The sequence below is a fragment of the Aspergillus novofumigatus genome, assembly GCF_002847465.1.
Source record: "Aspergillus novofumigatus IBT 16806 chromosome Unknown P174scaffold_3, whole genome shotgun sequence".
Lineage (NCBI taxonomy): Eukaryota > Fungi > Ascomycota > Eurotiomycetes > Eurotiales > Aspergillaceae > Aspergillus > Aspergillus novofumigatus.
In genome coordinates this window covers 428,514-445,558 of record NW_020194276.1, presented here as the reverse complement: position 1 = coordinate 445,558, position 17,045 = coordinate 428,514, and the positions used below count along the sequence as shown (strand labels likewise).

General features: G+C 50.5%; 4 protein-coding genes across 4 annotated transcripts; 2 read left to right on the top strand and 2 right to left on the bottom strand.

The window, feature by feature from the left end:
* Positions 1–883: 883 nt before the first annotated feature.
* On the top strand, positions 884–2,839 carry P174DRAFT_120043 (uncharacterized protein). Its single transcript, XM_024821069.1, has 8 exons — positions 884–967; positions 1,132–1,226; positions 1,352–1,375; positions 1,436–1,552; positions 1,617–1,648; positions 1,704–1,821; positions 1,878–2,074; positions 2,147–2,839. Exons 2-8 carry the CDS (start codon positions 1,187–1,189, stop codon positions 2,603–2,605), a joined length of 987 nt encoding a protein of 328 aa, XP_024683547.1. The 5' UTR covers positions 884–967; positions 1,132–1,186; the 3' UTR covers positions 2,606–2,839.
* Positions 2,840–6,547: 3,708 nt separating this feature from the next.
* On the top strand, positions 6,548–8,156 carry P174DRAFT_458552 (putative APSES transcription factor Xbp1; the record flags this gene model as incomplete). Its single annotated transcript, XM_024829680.1, has 4 exons — positions 6,548–6,884; positions 6,949–7,064; positions 7,112–7,196; positions 7,252–8,156. 4 exons carry the CDS (start codon positions 6,548–6,550, stop codon positions 8,154–8,156), a joined length of 1,443 nt encoding a protein of 480 aa, XP_024683546.1.
* Positions 8,157–9,165: 1,009 nt separating this feature from the next.
* Positions 9,166–15,033, bottom strand: P174DRAFT_439616 (DNA topoisomerase 2). Its single transcript, XM_024826849.1, has 5 exons — positions 14,780–15,033; positions 14,356–14,678; positions 11,307–14,276; positions 10,533–11,249; positions 9,166–10,506 (listed from the first exon to the last, which is right to left on the bottom strand). Exons 1-5 carry the CDS (start codon positions 14,820–14,822, stop codon positions 9,409–9,411), a joined length of 5,151 nt encoding a protein of 1,716 aa, XP_024683545.1. The 5' UTR covers positions 14,823–15,033; the 3' UTR covers positions 9,166–9,408.
* A 1,073-nt stretch (positions 15,034–16,106) lies between these two features.
* P174DRAFT_366327 (uncharacterized protein) lies at positions 16,107–16,830 on the bottom strand (the record flags this gene model as incomplete). Its single annotated transcript, XM_024822105.1, has 2 exons — positions 16,107–16,408; positions 16,455–16,830. 2 exons carry the CDS (start codon positions 16,828–16,830, stop codon positions 16,107–16,109), a joined length of 678 nt encoding a protein of 225 aa, XP_024683544.1.
* Between the last annotated feature and the right edge of the window lie 215 nt (positions 16,831–17,045).

The window sequence follows — 17,045 nt, the reverse complement described above, 5'->3', positions numbered from 1 at the left end:
CGACGCAATGACTTTTATATTCGCTCCTTCTCAAATAGCCAGCAGCTCGCTAGAGTGGTCATACCAGATGGGCAGAGCCTGCACCAGACTCTCTTGTTCTGCAATAGTTTTGACCCTTGCTTCCAGCAGTGGAATCCGCTGGTGTCGGTGAGCCTCTCAGCCTTCACTACTGCCTCCTCCAGCGGGAAACACTGCTAGAACTTCAAATGGGTTGAGAAATTAGATCTAAGCTTTCGGCCAGAACTCTACTGTATTCAAGAGCATAGCTATTATAAGCCGCAATCACCAACAAACTTAAAGAATCGAGAAGAAGATCGAACAGCGGGCTCGTTAATGGGCGTTCTGTTCCTGCAATCAACAGCAGTGCAAACCTGGTCTTTCAAATCAGCCTGCCAGAATCAAGAGATCATTGTGAGATCATAGGTAACTTAACGGCTTCCACCATTCGCCCATCTGCGCGGGGGTGACTGTGTTTTTCCAGCCACAATGTTCGAGAGGTCTCAACCCTGGACATTAGAATAAAGTCTGGATACAAATGAACAGTGAACTTTGTATGGAGTAGTACAGCAGTAGCACTGGAACTTTGGTTTCATGGATATGCTGCTTGCCAAGTTTGTAGAGTGTGGCGATAGAGCCTATGATGTTGATACTGCGTATGTCATCGCTAGGAATGAGTGCCGCTATCACATGTCGAAGGAGCCCAGAAATATTAATAGTAGCTCTGTCAGACAATCCTCCCGCCATGTACGGAGTAGGTAGCAGTCTTTTAATGCTTCGAGACGGGAAATAATTAGTGAACGATAAATGACGTTCATTACTGCAGAATAATACTCGAGTGGATCATCCCCTTAATTCGACAAGAGGGAAAAGGCAGTGAAGCACACGACCAGACAAGCCCGAACCTGTCCGGGCTCGCTTGTATTGCATCACCACCAAAACAGACCGGATCGAACCAGACTAGACTAAAGCACGACCCTCTCCTTATCTTTTTCCTGCTGCTGCCGCTGCCTCCATCCACTTCCCTCCATCCCTCTCTCATCCTTTTCTTTTTCAAACACTTCTCCTAGTCCCATCGACTTCATCTGTTTAAATCCGGAACTTCATTTTCTAACGGAACCCCTGATAACAAAGTCATCTTCATACTCTTGAGAACCAAGTTCTAGAGCTTTCCACACAAACTTCCGCCATGGCCGAAGGTGACGTGAGCTATCCCAACCCTAACGGCAGTAAGGTACGTTTGGAGCAGACATGGGCGACTTCCTTTGAAGACAGGAATGCTAACTACGACTGCTATCTATAGTTTGTCATTTCCCTGCGGCCTAGCGTTACACAGACTGACCTTACAATCCAGGCATCAGAGATGCTGTGACGAACGGTACAGAATGACCTCAATCGATAGCGGAGGAATCAAAGTGCTAACAAGTTTGCTTTGCAGGTCCTGTTATGGACAACATCAAGTCCGAGGCCTCGCGTACCCAAGAGGAATTGCGCGACCTGAGATATTCGAGCTCAACTCCGTCAACGACCACTGCGACCGGGCAGCCCCTGACATGTATGTCAAGCAATTTTTCAAGTCAAGCCAGCAATCTCAGAAGACAGAGCTAATGATTGCATAGACTATCATTCCTTGCTTTACAGACTCCTGAGCGTGAGTTATCTCCTGATCTGGTCTCAAATTTATATAAGTTGCTGACATGCACCAGTGGGAGCAACCCAGAGCTACTGCTGTTTCCTTTGTGAGCGTCATCGCCTTTATCTTTGCCGCCCGTTACCTGCCCCTTCTTCGCTGGTTCTTCAAGTTTACGTATCTGGCTTTGGGATGTGAGTTGATACTGATTGGTGCATATATTGCGATCGCTGGCTGATTGAGAGGGTAGTCACTGCTGCGGCCGAAATTGGTGGTCGTCTCGTGCTGTCACAGGGCCTCGCCAGCTCATTCCGTCCTCGCAAATACTACACCGTCCCCAAGGAAACCGTTGAGGCAGTCTTGGAGGACCTCGAACAGCTCGTCGACTTCCTTCTTCTTGAGTTCCAGCGTATTCTGTTCGCCGAGAATGTTGTCCACACTGTTGCTGTATGTTTAGACTCGAATCTGCTCCTCATATTGTCCTTTGAAGGACGGGCTCAGCGCTGACGAAAATTGCAGGCCTTCTCTGCCGCCTTTACTGCCTACTGGCTGATCAAGTTCCTCCCATTCTGGGGATTGTCTCTGATTGCAGTCACCATCGCCTATCTGGGGCCTCTTGTCTACATCAACAACCGCGAAGTCATTGATGATCAAATTGAGAATGTCCATGCAATGATCAACTCCCAAGCGCACCAGTTGAAGGACCTCGCTGAGGAGCGTACCCATCATGCCACCGGTCTCGTGAAGCAATACGTTGGTGATTACAGCGCCAAGGCTCAGGAGTACATTGGCCACCGCCGCAGTACTTCACCAGAAGCTACCAAGGCCGCCGGTTCTGTTGTCAAGAAGGAGCCCATCTCCGAACCCGTCATCAAGACATCGGACTTCCCGGCGGCCCCAAAGCAGGAGCCGGTAGCAGAACCGATTGAGCACAACCGCCAGCCTCTGGAGACCAGGGAGCCTCTGCTGGCTGCTTAAGTGCGCCATTTTGTCTCATTGCTCGTCTATTGACCTGCTAGTCGGTCAAAGAGATGATGACATCGGACATGGATTATGCTAACGGGCAAGCGATCTAGTATTGCTCCTGCGAATTGAGTTTGGGTAGAATTGGATTGTACATTGTGACTCGGGACGGATGGTTCGGCGTGCATGATGTTAAGATGGTATGATTTCTCAGGGTTTCTATTTCTCTTATTTCCCCTTTACAAGGGTCTTCTTTTCTGTCTGTGTGCAATTGAGTCTGCGTTGACACTCAGGTCTATTGCCTAAAAGCTTCACCATCAGTATCTTGTGACTCTCATGTAATTTTTTTTTCTTCCTCATTTTGTTTTTCCCTTTCCGCCTTTCCATGCTTTTCTGGTATCGTTGCACCCAAGAAGCGCATCAGCGTGCTAAATGATGTACGCTACGATCCGCCTTGAATTTGTTGAGTTGTCTGCGTCATGTCTACTTGTGCCGTTTCTTCCTTGACTGCGAAAGTCTGATCCTTCGGTCAACCTCTCCTGTTCTGGTTCCAACAATGCCAATATGAAGTAACGGTTTCAACCATCGATTTTCAACCCATGGCAGCCTCAAGGCCCAATCAGCGCAATGACTAGGACTCGCCTCTTTCCAGACAATCCTGCATCTCAATCCGGACCAAGTCCACAAAGCGGGGTACTTTGTTCCTAATACATCCGAAAACATCATAACATTCTCTGTGTTCTGTAGTAAGCGGGATGACCTCGCTCCTTACCACCCCTTTACCCCAGATTGGGAGACGTCGCACAAGTGTTGCCTGGGGCTGTTTTATGATGCCGCAGTCGACAGGGATCATCCCGACCTGAGTCTAACGGGGGACACCCGGCAACGTCGCATTTCGCAACGGGCATGCTTGACTGCGTGCTGTATGTCATGCCATGCCATGTATAATGCATTAATTAGGGAGTTAGCTAGGCTCCAGTACAACCCCCAGGTTGTATGTAGCTAAAGTCCAATGTAACATCAGAGTCCCTGACACATGGGTTGGGGGGTTAGGGAAGACACTTCGATGCATCGTACTCTGTACTTCGAGGTCACGGGACGTTGGCTTGTTTGTGCTGTTTGCACGCTGAATAGACCAGGATTTGGGCTGGAGCAGCCTGCTGTGTTGACATCGAGTCTCTCATCAGCTTGAGTTCAAATGGGAGTGATGATCTGCGCGGGCAGGCTAACTGATGTCATTGAATAGTATCTATTTTGATCCTGTCGCGGTCTAACTCGCAGAAGGCGGCATTGCTCGATGACGCATCCAGACCGCCTGTCGCATACGAGTAACAGCCTTGAAGCCATCTGTTTTGACCTTTCTGATCTCACTTGAAGGAAGACTATAGACAGGGTATCCGTTCTATGGTGAAAATGAGAATGGTTCCTGACAGATGTAGTTCATGTTTCGGACGTTGAGCCTCGCTCTTACCTTCTAGATCCTCCTTGTCTCACATTTGAGAGGCTCTGGGAATGGCAAGCGCAGGACTGCTCGATACCTACGGGATACTGCCACTGACTTGGCCGGTGATGGATAAGAATATTTGCTGTTGTCTTTGGTTCTAGCGAGACATCACATTCTGTGGATCAGCATGAGGCTGAAATCCCTCATCGCCAGTAGCCATCCACCCATTGTCCCCGGGCTTAGCTGCGGCTCTGAAGAACCGTTGACAAACCAATGCAGAGCCTTCAAAGAAGACGTTTGAAAGGGTGGTAAAGACAGAGCTGTCGACATCAACGAAACAAGCGGGTCCTCCAATAGACAGGCTCTCAAGCAGAAATGACGACTGGTACGCCACAGAGGTTGTGGACCCTCTGCAGAGAAGCTGCATGGAAGGTTCCTTTGAAGTCTGTGGTCATATAAGCAGAGTCTGCATAACCTGCGTCTCTGATGAGATAACTGCCCAGTGAGAGCTATGTCCTGCCATAGCGGTCTGTCGGAACTAAGCCGTCAAGTCGACCAACGGGTGTCACTTCCGGGGAGCGAGGCTAGTATGGCATGCTCCATGTTATCGCGATGTCGCCTGACGGGGGGAAGCAGGGGAGTGGAAATAGACCTGACTACATAACTTTGGGAGCTCCGTTGGTGTAACAACTGTTATTGTGCTTGTCCTCTTTCTTCGAAGCCTAGCTCGGCTTCACCTGAGAGCTGTCTGGTTGTGAAATGGATTGTCCCTTTCTGACTATCTACCACGGCAGCTCAATTTTTTACTCAATTTTTGGGTTGTCTCTGACCGGATCCGACTCGGCTGGAGCCAAGGTCGCCCTTACGGACAAATTTACGGGCAATACTGGGTCTCACCTGGCTCAAGTGGCTGATTTAGCGGGACTCGTTGGTTGGGAGCAAAAGCAGCTTCCCGTCGTACAGGAAGAAAGCGCCATGCAGCTATCCGCGGTCTCAGACCTCCCTACTGCCCGCCTCGTCGAGCCATCGCTGTTGAGCCCGTTCGTTCATTGGCCATTGTCGTCCGGTCAGGTCTAATCTTCCGGATGATCTAGCGGTTGATACCATCTTCTAAGGTCGAGGTCATCGACATGGATGGTTGATATCAAGTTGCGAGGGCAAAAATAGTGACCAAAACACTATTTCACCAACCGGGAACGGGAACAACCATAGATGGTCAATACAACAAGAATAGTATTGCGGTACGGAAGTCTGTCGATACTTTTTTTTGTTTTTCATGGCTATCTAGTCCCTTTGGGGTCTACGCTCGTCAGACCGCTGTCTCCATCTGTTTGCATGGTGGGGATCTGGAGCAAGAGCAGCAATAGACATGGTCCAGCTATGCAAGACCTCCACATGGTGGCAGCCGTTCCTGAAACGTGATCTACCATGTCTCTTCATTAGGCCTGCGTCATCTTTTGGTCTTGGGTAGCTGCAGATCAGGAGTGGAACAGGTGAAGCCTCGAGAAATTGGAGGGCATGCGTTACTTTTGATCGGGCTAGTAGGGGTCACAGGTCATGGCCGGGCACTGAGAGGGGAACGGGAGGAGGAGGAAGAGGGAGGAAGGGGAGCAAGCTTTCTGTCATTGCCGAGCTGGCGCTAATTGAAGCTCTGTTGCAACTGAACCGTTGTCTGGTTATACCTTGGGAGTACCTGCTATACTCTAACGGTGCTTGAGGTAGGGCAAGTCTGGACTCGCCATCGCAGCCTGGCCAATCTGAACGTGTCCCTCGTGATGAATCCTGGGTCCAAGTACCGGTGAGGTTGTTCTCGTGCCGAAGACTTTCCCACCTCATCTCAATCCAAGACATCCGCTCAACCCAGCCGTCTAGATCCGGAGTTCAGTCGTAGGCCTGGGTTCACCGCTGCCTCCCCGTTCTGGAACATTGCCTCGAAAGAGAGGATTGCACTTGCTGAGGTGACTTCTCAGTCTGGCTGGCCGGACAAACAGAGTATAGCCTTTTGGGCAGCTTTCATAAGGTGCCGTCACTTGTATCCACTCTTAGAAGGGGATCCAATTCAGAACAAGCCTCCTAACAAAGAAGTGAAAAGGGTGTTGCCCACTTGTCTCTTGTGAGGGTCTCTATCATTTTATTTTCTAATTTGACTCTTTGGGCTAGTCCGGTGATCGCCCAAACAATACGGTAACCACACATTTGCGTACCCTTCGTACCCGTCTCTGCATCTCCCATCTTCTTGTTTCCATTGTCTCTTATATTTCCTTTGGCACTGAGCAAGACCTTCTAGAATCCTTTCATCCTCAGTGTCTTAGGGATCAGATCGAAAGGGTTGACTTTAGCCTCATCCTCTGTTGTTCCTCAAGCCAGATAAATCTCTTCTCAACCTTGACCTTTTCGTCTTCTTCAGTGTTTCTCTTAATATCCAGCTTCGAAGAGAAGGTTATTTCCAGAGAACTCACTGGAGATCCGCTGACTGTACTTCGATCTCCACCTTCGTTTCGAGCACTGTTTACATGGCGTCGATAGCATCCTTGTTGAATCCTCTTCCCGGCCCGAGCCAACTATCATTACCAACCCAAACACTGGCAAGCTCTGCAGCCAGTATGGCTTCTAATACGCCCCGTCCTAAACGGTGCAAGGTTGCCAAAGATGCCGCAATCTTCACAAGGGCCAAACCCAGGGGGGAGGTTCGGTATCCCCCTTGCGAAGAGCGAGACGAAAAATTGGCTCGAAAGCACCGCGAATTTCGCATCCACCCCATGGGCGATATTGCAGAGTATGCAAGACACATACCATATAACAGTGACAAGAAATCGTTCCAGAAGCGCACTGGTCGGGAGAGTTTTGAGGGTGAGTCCCACAGCGAACACCATACCACGTACCCGAGGGGTGCATATGCTTACAGACTCTCTAGTCTTTCAGTATACGTTTAAGCTTCCTGGCGACGAGAAAGAGTGGATCGTGATGTGGGATTACAACATTGGTCTTGTGCGGACGACACATCTCTTCAAGTGCAATGACTATTCAAAGGTATACAGCACGACCTCGGCTGCTAGTTCCTGACTGACGGAGATCAGACGACACCAGCCAAGATGCTGAATGCCAACCCTGGTCTTCGTGAGATTTGCCACAGTATCACTGGAGGAGCACTGGCCGCCCAAGGTATTTGACTGTCGTTTTCTGTCTGTATTCTCCTGCTGACTCTTTACCTTTTGAGGCTACTGGATGCCATATGAGGCAGCAAAAGCGGTGGCAGCGACATTCTGCTGGAAGATCCGACACGCCTTGACACCATTATTCGGCCTGGATTTCCCATCGATGTGCATCCACCCTCAGGACCGAGGACGGTTCGGCCGTATGGTCATAGACCCGGCTATTGTAAGAAAGGCTACCGAGACGGCAAACTACTACCGCATGCTTGAACTCCAGTCTCCGTCTTATAGTTCCCTCCGCCTTCTCCGGACAGAAAGCAATTTCCGTCCGAACTCAGCAGGGAGCTCTGGGTTCGTGAAGCGACTCATACCCCGATCTCATGAGCACGGATACCCAGATAGTAGGAGCGGCTACGGGTCGTCCTCGCCCGAGTATCATGGCGACGTATACTGCGTCTCCCCAGTGAGCCCGTTCCGGAACAGCTTCACCCCCGTCAACACACCACGAAGCTCCGAGGTGATTTGCTCCGAATTACCCTCGCCGCGAGCGATGCTCGCTACCATCACCCCGACACCCGACAGAGAAAACACAGCAGGAAGCGAGGAGGATTCCGGGTCGGACGAGACGGGCTCCTCAACCATGTACACGGAGAGTACCGGTACCGCAACTGAGGTCCTCTCCATGGATCTTGATGCCGACGACGATGAGGATGACGAAGACTACCGCGAGAAAAGCGATCGAAGCGATAGGGGTTCCGTCAAGTCGTCAAGTCTTGATCACCACCGGAAGATCGAGACCCGGTCCAAGCGGAAACATAGCTCTGCGCTGTTCGCGCGAGAAGTCAAGGCCGCGCATGCCTTGCTGAGTCTGCACATGCAAGAAGCCACGGGCAGTGACGGCGATGAAGAGCCTCTGCTGATGGCCTCGACGGGCTTGAACAGTAGGAAGAGAAGGAGGGCATCTGCTTGACGTTTCGGCCTTGATGAGTGATGATGACGACGAACTCAAGTTAGAAGGACGGACGGGCTTGGCGTTGTTTCATTTCTACTTGATGTATTTGTTCGGTCTGATTTACTTTCGCTTCAGTTTACATGACGCACGCTCCGCAGAGTCTGCACATCGAAATTGATTCTCTTCTGCCCTCCAGTCCTCTCAAACCAAAACTTGACTATGAACACCACTACCACAGCATACAGCGACCACCCCTTATCACCCCCCAAAGCTGTAAAACACATACGGCACAACCGTCGTCACCGACACTAATACCCGCCGGACTCATAAGCATAGGTATACTGCACCCCACAATGCGTATAGCATCTCCCGGACATGACTGCCGAAGGTCATCCGAGCAAGCGGACATGGTGACGCGGTGCTTGCTGTACGACCTCGCCGGCGGTGTCACTTTCGTCGTCGTTTGCAAACCAAACCCGTCTCTCTTATCTTTCGACCTTGTTCGACTCAGTTCCACCTTAATGTCAAGTAGTGATTTGGTTTCTTACCGTTCCAGCTGCCTGTGCGCACGGCATTGCCAATCCTGCGGAAGTGAAGATATGCTTGCAAGGTCGGGGTCAGCGATGATCTTGGAGGCCATGCATAAGAAAGAGGAGGCGTTTCTCGTTCAGTTTCTGTCATTATGTCAGCTGTTGATTAATGTGCGTGGCTCGCAGTGAGTAGTGGCTGTATATTATCCCTATCAGGCTGGGAGCTGGTCCATGTGGATAGCTAGAGGGTAGAACTAGTATACACTAAAAGCATCCGCAGTAGGTCACCAGAAGACCTCAAAGGAAAAGTTTCGGCGAAGATAGCAAGCTGGGCATCAACTCTGAGTGTCTATCATATCGGATGGTATGTTCCCGTTGTGATCAGGGACCTGGGGCGTGCCTAGCATCATTGGTGATCCCAAAAGAGTCTGAGTCTACAGGAATCGAGCTGGGATCGGTTTATTGCCACTGTTTCCACTTTCAGAGAATGATGGATTAAAGTCAAGGTGCTTTGAGCATTCAGAGGTTATTTGCATGGTAACGCCAGTCATACTATGTCCCAGGCATGATAGTAACTCAGTATGTATGAAGCTGATCTAAATGAAAGAACCCTTAGACAAGACGACACCAACGAGATGTAACCATAGAATCCAAGTAGAAGAAGAATTGCATGAGAAAAGAAAAAAAGAGAACAAAGAGCGGGTATCCAGACGATCAACGCCTATGGACATTCTCTCCCTCTAGTCACTGTCCTCCTCATCAAAGTCATCGCCCGAATCTCCTCCATCATCGTCCTCGCTGTCATCCTCAATCACGTACGTCTTCTTGGCCGCCGCAGTCCGACGAGCTGGTCGGGCCGCAGTCTTCCGCTTAGGGGGCTCATTGTCCTCCGAAACGTCCATCTTGCCTGCCGGAGAGTCCAGGATGTCGTTGGCCATGGCATCGATGTCATCATCTGACAAATCGTCCACAAGCTGCTTCTTCTTCGTGGCTGTCGCCTTGGCCTGCTTGGATGCATATGCCTTGGCGGCAGGGGACAGAATCGTCTGTTTCAGACTAGGCGCAGGAGCAGCCGGCTTCGCCGCATCCTTCTTTGGGCGGCCACGCGGCTTGGGGGCAGCTGCGGGCTTCGAGACCGCAGCCGTGGTCGCCGACTTGCCCTTGGCAACTGGCTTAGCCTTGGCAGCTGGCTTCACGGGCTCGTCGTCATCGTCATCGTCCATGTCGAAATCATCATTGACTTTGGTCTCCTTGGGCTTGACCTGCAGCGATCGGCGGGGAGAGTTCTGAGGGATTAATTTGCTGTAGTCCGTCTCATCCGCATCGAAATCGGTGGATAGCTTCGAGGGCTTGGAGCTGCCGACCTTCAAGCCAGAGGAGCTGCTGCTCGGCCTGGATCGCTCGGAGAAGAGCTGGCGTGAATCGGCCGTGGAGTCACCGGTAGCGCCTCCAATGCCCTTGACCATCTTGCTCACATCGCCAAGAAGATCGTCGCCGTTATCGCTGTCGGAGTCGTCCAGGGCCGTATAGTTTGTGATTTTCCGGCTTGTCCGAGTCGGCTGGGACTTGGCTGACTTGGCTGCCTCTGCTTTGGCAATCTCCATGAATTCATCGTCATCAAGATCGTCGTCATCCTCGTCCTTCGGCTTGGGTTTCGCCTTGGCGGTGGCTCTGCCCTTTTTAGGAGCGATGTCTTCAGAATCATCATCGTCCTCTTCCTTCGGCTTAGGGGCCGGTTTGGCGAGTCCGCGACTCTTCTTTGGGAGGATTTCTTCGCCCAAGTCGTCCATAACTTCATCCTCATCCTTTACCTTGGTAGCCGCCTTGGTTGCTGCCCCCTGTTTTTCTTTGGTAGCACTTCTACCTCGAAATCATCATCAGAATCGCCTCCATCGCCAGAGGGAGCAGGAGCGGGAGCAGGCTTCGCGGATGGCTTGCCCAAGTAGCTGAGAAGACCACCTTTAGGTTCTGTCTTCTTTGCTGCCGCTGATTTCTTAGACTTTGGAGCCGCAAAGTCTTCGTCGTCCGAATCGTCGTCCAGCGCCGCCTTGCGCTTCTTGGTTGCTTTCCCCCGACCGGTGGCAGTCATGAGCTTGGCCGAGGTACGGCGGCCCATATTAGCGACCTTGCGCTGGCGGCGGGCTTCATCCTCAAGCTGGAATCGCCATTCGTTGATAAAGTCATCAAGATCGCGCTTCCAAATATCTTCCTTGGAAAGCTTGATTAAGGCGTCCATCTCAACTTCTTTCTCTCCGATCTGTCGTCGCAGCTTTTCCACGCGCTCGTGGGTCAGAGACCACAGAGACATGCCAAGGAGATAATCGTAAGCGCTCGATAGGACCTCAGTCTCGTCGTTGCCAGACTCGTCTTCTTCCTCCTCCACTACTGGCGCATCCTCGCCCGCCTTCACAGCATCAATCACCTTCGGGAAGGCCTTGAAGCCATGTTTTTTCAACTCGGCAACAAGAACAGGTTTCTTCTTCTTCGAGATGACAAGGTCACCGTCAATGATCATCTGCACGAAACGAGCCTGGTTGCTGAGCTTGTCCAGCTCCTTCTGAAGTTCGTTGAGTTGATATTGCTAGATAACGTCCAAGTTAGCATGCCTTCAAATATGCAAGGCGTCAGAGCCACATACCTTGCGGCGTTCGTAAAACTTGAGACGAACTGCGTAGAATTCCTTCAAGATGTCGTCGACAGAAGCATACTTGGTAATCCGGCCTTCAGGGTCAAAAGCAACCAGATTGGTGGTTGCGATGGTCTTGGACAGCTTGAACTTCTCCTCCAATCCTTCCGCCACGGCAGACTTGATGTTCTTCTCGTCCATTTGGATGACAAAGTGCACCTTGGTGTGCGTGTTGTAATCCTTGTAGTCCTTGATGAAGGACGGCGTTTTCTCGGCCTTGATAATTTCCTCAAGTTTATCCTTGAAGTCCTGTGTCCAGGTGCGAATGGGAAGTTCAGTAATCTCCACCTCCTTGTCACCGGTCTCCTTGATAATACCGCTGAACTTGAAGCGGTCACCTCCAAGAGCAGTGACTTCGCCGGTAAATCCGCGGAACCACGGCTGCATGGGCTTGACGGGCTGGCCGTCCATCAGCCGCTTCAGATTGTCCACAATGTCTTCAGGATTGTAGTTAGGAATCGAAGAACTCCAACCAGTGCCGATACCGTCAGCACCGTTGATCAGAATCAGAGGTACAACGGGGACGTAGATCTCTGGCTCAATCTTTTTGCCGTCATCCTCGTTGTACGTGAGAAGAGGATCATCCGCAGCGTGGAACATACGACGCGCAAAGGGCGACAGTCGCGTATAGATATAACGAGCACTAGCACAATCTTGACCACCTTGGAGACGACTTCCAAAATTACCACTGGGCTCGAGGCAATTGATATTGTTTGAACCGACAAAGGTCTGTGCGAGACCGACGATGGTCTGCTGGAGGGAGGCATCACCATGCTGGTACGCGGTCATACCGGAAACGTGTCCCGCCAGTTCAACCACTTTCATATCCTTCTTCAGATTGCGACGGAAACACGTGTACAGAACCTTACGTTGACCAGGTTTCAAGCCATCGACAACCGAGGGAATCGACCGCTGGTTGTCGGCCATACTGAACAGGATGAGCTCCTTGTTGATGAAGTCGGTATAGGTGATCTTCTCGACGGAATGATCCAGAAAGGTTCCGGGTTTGAACTGGCGCAGCCATTCCTTTCGCTCGTCGGCCTTCTTCTTCGAGAAGGCAAGCTCAATGAGCTCCGTCTCGTGATCCTGCATGGTATGGAACTCCTTCAGATGGCGGTCGAGGTCACGGAAGTAGATCTGGGCATCATCAGTCGTGCTCGTACCCAGACCCTTGTAGTACTTGTGTTCCCAGCCACGTTCATGCTTATGCTCCTCTTTCCAGGCCTCATACTCGGGCATGGTGAAGAACGAGCGTTGCTTGGTAGGGTTCTTGGGATCGCCCTTCCAAACCTTGACAATAGGAGTGATGAACTCAATCAGGAACTCTGGGATCTTCAGCAGACTAGGAAATTGAGCCTGAAGGAAGTTGATGAGCAAGCCCTTGATATGACTGCCGTCATGATCCTGATCGGTCATGATCATCAAATGACCGTAGCGCAGCCCGCGGGTGTCGGTGTATTCCTTCTTGTGCTGTAAACCAAGGAAGTTCTTGATATTTTGAATTTCTTGGTTCTTGGAAATCTGCTCAAACGAGGCATCGCGGACATTGAGCAACTTTCCTCGCAAGGGGAAGACACCGAAAAGGTCGGGTCCGACGACGGCTCGCCCAGCCATGGCAAGACCCTTGGCCGAGTCACCTTCGGTCAAGATGAGAGTGCAGTGGTGACCATCCTTGGTACCGGCCTTGTTGGCATCGACCAACTTCGGGTTGTTCATTCGGGTGCGGCGCCCACCATCCGTTTTCTTCAACAACTGATCCGCCTTGGCTTGCGCGAAGTGCAGAATGTTGTTCATGACTTCGGTCTTCAAGATCTTCTTGTAGAAGTCCTCTTCAAGAACACATTTGCTGCCGAACTGGCTCGATTTGGTCGTCAGCTGCTCCTTGGTCTGGGAGGTGAAGGCCGGGTTCACGATCAGAGCGTTCACAAAAATGAAGATATGGTTTCGAATTTGGGCAGGCTTCAGCGTCGCTCCGTTCTTGTTCTTCTTCTTGACTTGGTCGGCCAACCTGGCGCAGATTTGATCCGCAATGTAGTTAACGTGAGTTCCTCCCGAGGTGGTAGCAATGGAGTTAACAAAGGACACCTGATGGAACGAGCCGTCCGAGACTGTAAATCCGATCTCCCAGTGAGGGTCTGGACTGCAGGTGATGATTTCGTCCTTGGCGTTGGTGTCCTCTTCGCCCCGTTCACGGCGGATGGCCTTGGTGTACATTTCCATGTACTTCTTGAAGTTGCGGACTGGGATGCGGCTACCATTCAGCTTAACGGCGACCTTGGCAGTTCCTGCCAAATCGTAGACACGACGCTTGACGAGAGCTTCAAAATCATCGTCCATACCCTCCATTCCGAATCTGGCGTAGTCCGGCTTGAAGGTAACCTTGGTGTAATCGTCGCCCTTGGCATCGGTGATCTTGGCCTTGCCCATCTTGGACATGTTGTTGGTCCAGGTCTGCTTGTACTTTTTCTTTTGACGGGAGTCTTGAGTTTCGATGGTGAATTCGGTGGAGAAGACGTTGCAAAGCTTGGCACCGAAACCGTTACGACCACCGGTCACCTTCTGCTGGGTGTCATCGTAGTTGGATGAGGTGAGAAGATGGCCGAAGATCAACTCGGGAACGTAAATCCCTTCTTTTGCATGAATCTCGATGGGAATACCGCGACCATTGTTCCAAACGCTGATCTCGCCCGACTCGCGGTCGATGGTCACACGAATCTCATCCATGTTCGCGTCATTTTGCTTGTTGTCAGCAGCGTTGACGACGATTTCGTCAAAGATCTTGTAGAGACCGGGCACATAAGAGACCTCCCTGTATTTCATTCCCTCCATTTCGGAATCGTACACCCACATAAGCTGAGTAGTTCGTTCGACGGACCCGATATATGTATCAGGACGTTTGATAATGTGTTCAAGTTGTGTAAGCTGGTAGATAGAACTAATTAGCACGCTTCCTCTACATAGTGGTGTGCAAAGAGGGGTGCAAAGTCAACAACCGACTCACCTTCTGGTACTTCTCTGACGCATTGGTGGACTTTGCAGGTTGATCGCCAACATCCCCTCCAAATGATTCGTTCTCCACGTCTGCAAGAGGCTTCGAGCCTCCTTTCTTGCTAGCGGGAGCCTTTTTGACCTTCTTGGGAGGTGTCTGGGAAAGAGAGGAGTCGTCGTCGGCGGACATTCCCATGTCGTCAGACAGATCATCCTCACTATCGGGCTTGGATCGCTTTTTTGACGCGGTCGCCTTCGCCGCTGGCTTAGCTGTGAGTTTTGTTTGGGTCATTTTCTTTGGTGCCGCTTTCTTGGGGCCGCCTTTGCCTTGGGTTTCTACGAGAAGACAGGTGTCAGCACGAGCTGTCTGGATTGAGAAATTGTCAGGTTTTTGAGAATTCATACCGGCGCAGGCTCAGGGACGAAGTCGGAGCTACCGTCGTCCTCAAAGACGGAGCCCTCCATGATAGAGTCATCCATGATGAGGGAGTGTTATGAAAGACTCGAAAAGCACGAGCGGAGAAATGAAGCGGAAAAGAAGAGGCAAACCCGGAAGGTCAACGAGCGACAAGGGGGTAATAGGACTGAAGAGATGCCAGAGACTAGTCTAAACCTCCGGCATGCTCGTAGAAAAAAGGTGAGTGAGATATGCTCACTGCTCGTTGTTGTGTTCTGTAAGTCCTGATTACCCTGTTGTTGACGCGCGCTGCTGCGACTCCTTTGTTGTTTCCAGAAACTGTCATGAGCCACGCGGAACATTGTTTTCCCCAGCCGGATGTGGCGCAACAGCAGCCTAAAAGGGAAATTCACAAACAAGCTTGCTCAAAGAGGAAGGCGGGACCCAAACAATTCCAGGAGCGTCGACGGGGAGGGGAAAACAATATCTGTGACTTAGGCTCACCCTGAGCCACAGTGATACCGCCAACCACACTGAATCCGCCATTTTTCGAATGAAATCATCATTTTGAGGCTACACTAGGGGCTATCAGTCTAAAAAAGATGACTATTCTTATCTGCTGCATCTGCTGATGCATTTAAGACCCCATTCTCTTATAGATTTGGTGGTGTTGTGGGTCTACCATGCACTTTCTCCTATTGCTTTTATGAACATCCCTCTTGCGCAGCAGCATCTTTGGTCTTCCTCGAAGCGATTAATCAATTAACATCCTGTAATTTCAGTATACCAGTCTGGCTAAGAGGCTTAACCTGCTGCTTAGTATACTAATGCTGTAGAGGGGCCTGCGCGGCCCTGATTCAACTAATAGTTTCATTCATCATAGCCAGGTGCTCATATACTAGCCGCGCTGGAGCATCTTTAATCACATTTGCAAGCTGATTATAGTAGACCCACAACACCACCAAATTTATAAGAGAATGAGGTCTTAAATGCATCAGCAGATGCAGCAGATAAGAATAGTCATCTTTTTTAGATTGATAGCCCCTAGTGTAGCCTCAAAATGATGATTTCATTCGAAAAATGGCGGATTCAGTGTGGTTGGCAGTATCACCGTGGCTCACCTCCGCGTTGAGGGTGAGCCTAAGTCACAGATACTGACCTATGCTGGGACGAAACCTTGGTTTCGTATCTCTTTCTCAGCTTGTTTTCGGAGTGCATCAACGGAAAGTCTCCACAGGTCATTGGGGTTTCTCCCAGCGGGAGTTTGGCTGCCAAATAGCTCCCCTATGCTGATGGGTATCAGTTGAGGAGGACTGCGCGGAGGAGGGCGGGGGAAAATCTCCTGCAATGACACTGTTATTTAATGATTACAAGAATTGGAGGGGAAAACCCCGTACAAAGGTAAGGGGCGCTGGCTGATTCTTCCTCCAGACCTCGACACGGCCCTTTATTCGGGATTGAGCTAACAAGGACCATTTGATGAGGATGACTACATTAACGTGGGCGGCGGCCCCCACTAGCCAGAGATCCTTGTCTCTTAAGAGTCGAGGGTATGATTCGGAGTAACCGACTTCGAACACAACTGTGGGTAAAGGGCAGCTCTCTGGCTGTATGTAGGCCTCCGGTTCTTTAAACGACATAGCGTAGGGAGGGGCGAAGGAATCAAACCCTATACTTGGTTAGATATTCAAGAAGCAAAAGAGGACGTAACATACTGGTACTTGAACTCATAGTAAGGGTGTCATTCTCGCAGGCACTGAAAAACCCCGACTGGCCAGCTCGAAAGAACTCATTTTTCAGCCAAGGAATCACGGACATATGTAACCCGGTTGGCATCGTGACATGGAACTCCTTGCTAACGGAGTTGAAGTTAATATAAACAGACCTCGCTTCGATCTCCTTATCGCAATCAAGACTGATTGCGACCAGACTGCCAATCTCAGGCTCGATGTTGGTGTATGACAGGAAACCTGGCCCATTTACGGAGAGAATGTCACTCTTCACCTTCAAGAAGAACCTTTGAGGAAACTGAGTAGGGTCAGTCGGAGTGCGGCTGCGCCGTGGTCGTGAGTGCATAGGATCAGTCGACATTGTGTTAGTGTCTGAGGGAAAGTAAAGAGCAGAGTAAACAATATGATAGGAGTGATAGGGAATAACAGATGAATAAAGGGAAAGGTGAAAGTAGTGAGAGAGAAAGCAAATGATATCTAGTTCTTAGGGCGCTCAAGTAGTGAATGAAAAAATGAGGCTATTAAAGTAGTGAATGAAAAGTGAAGTTATGATGATATAAAATTCAAAATTTAGCA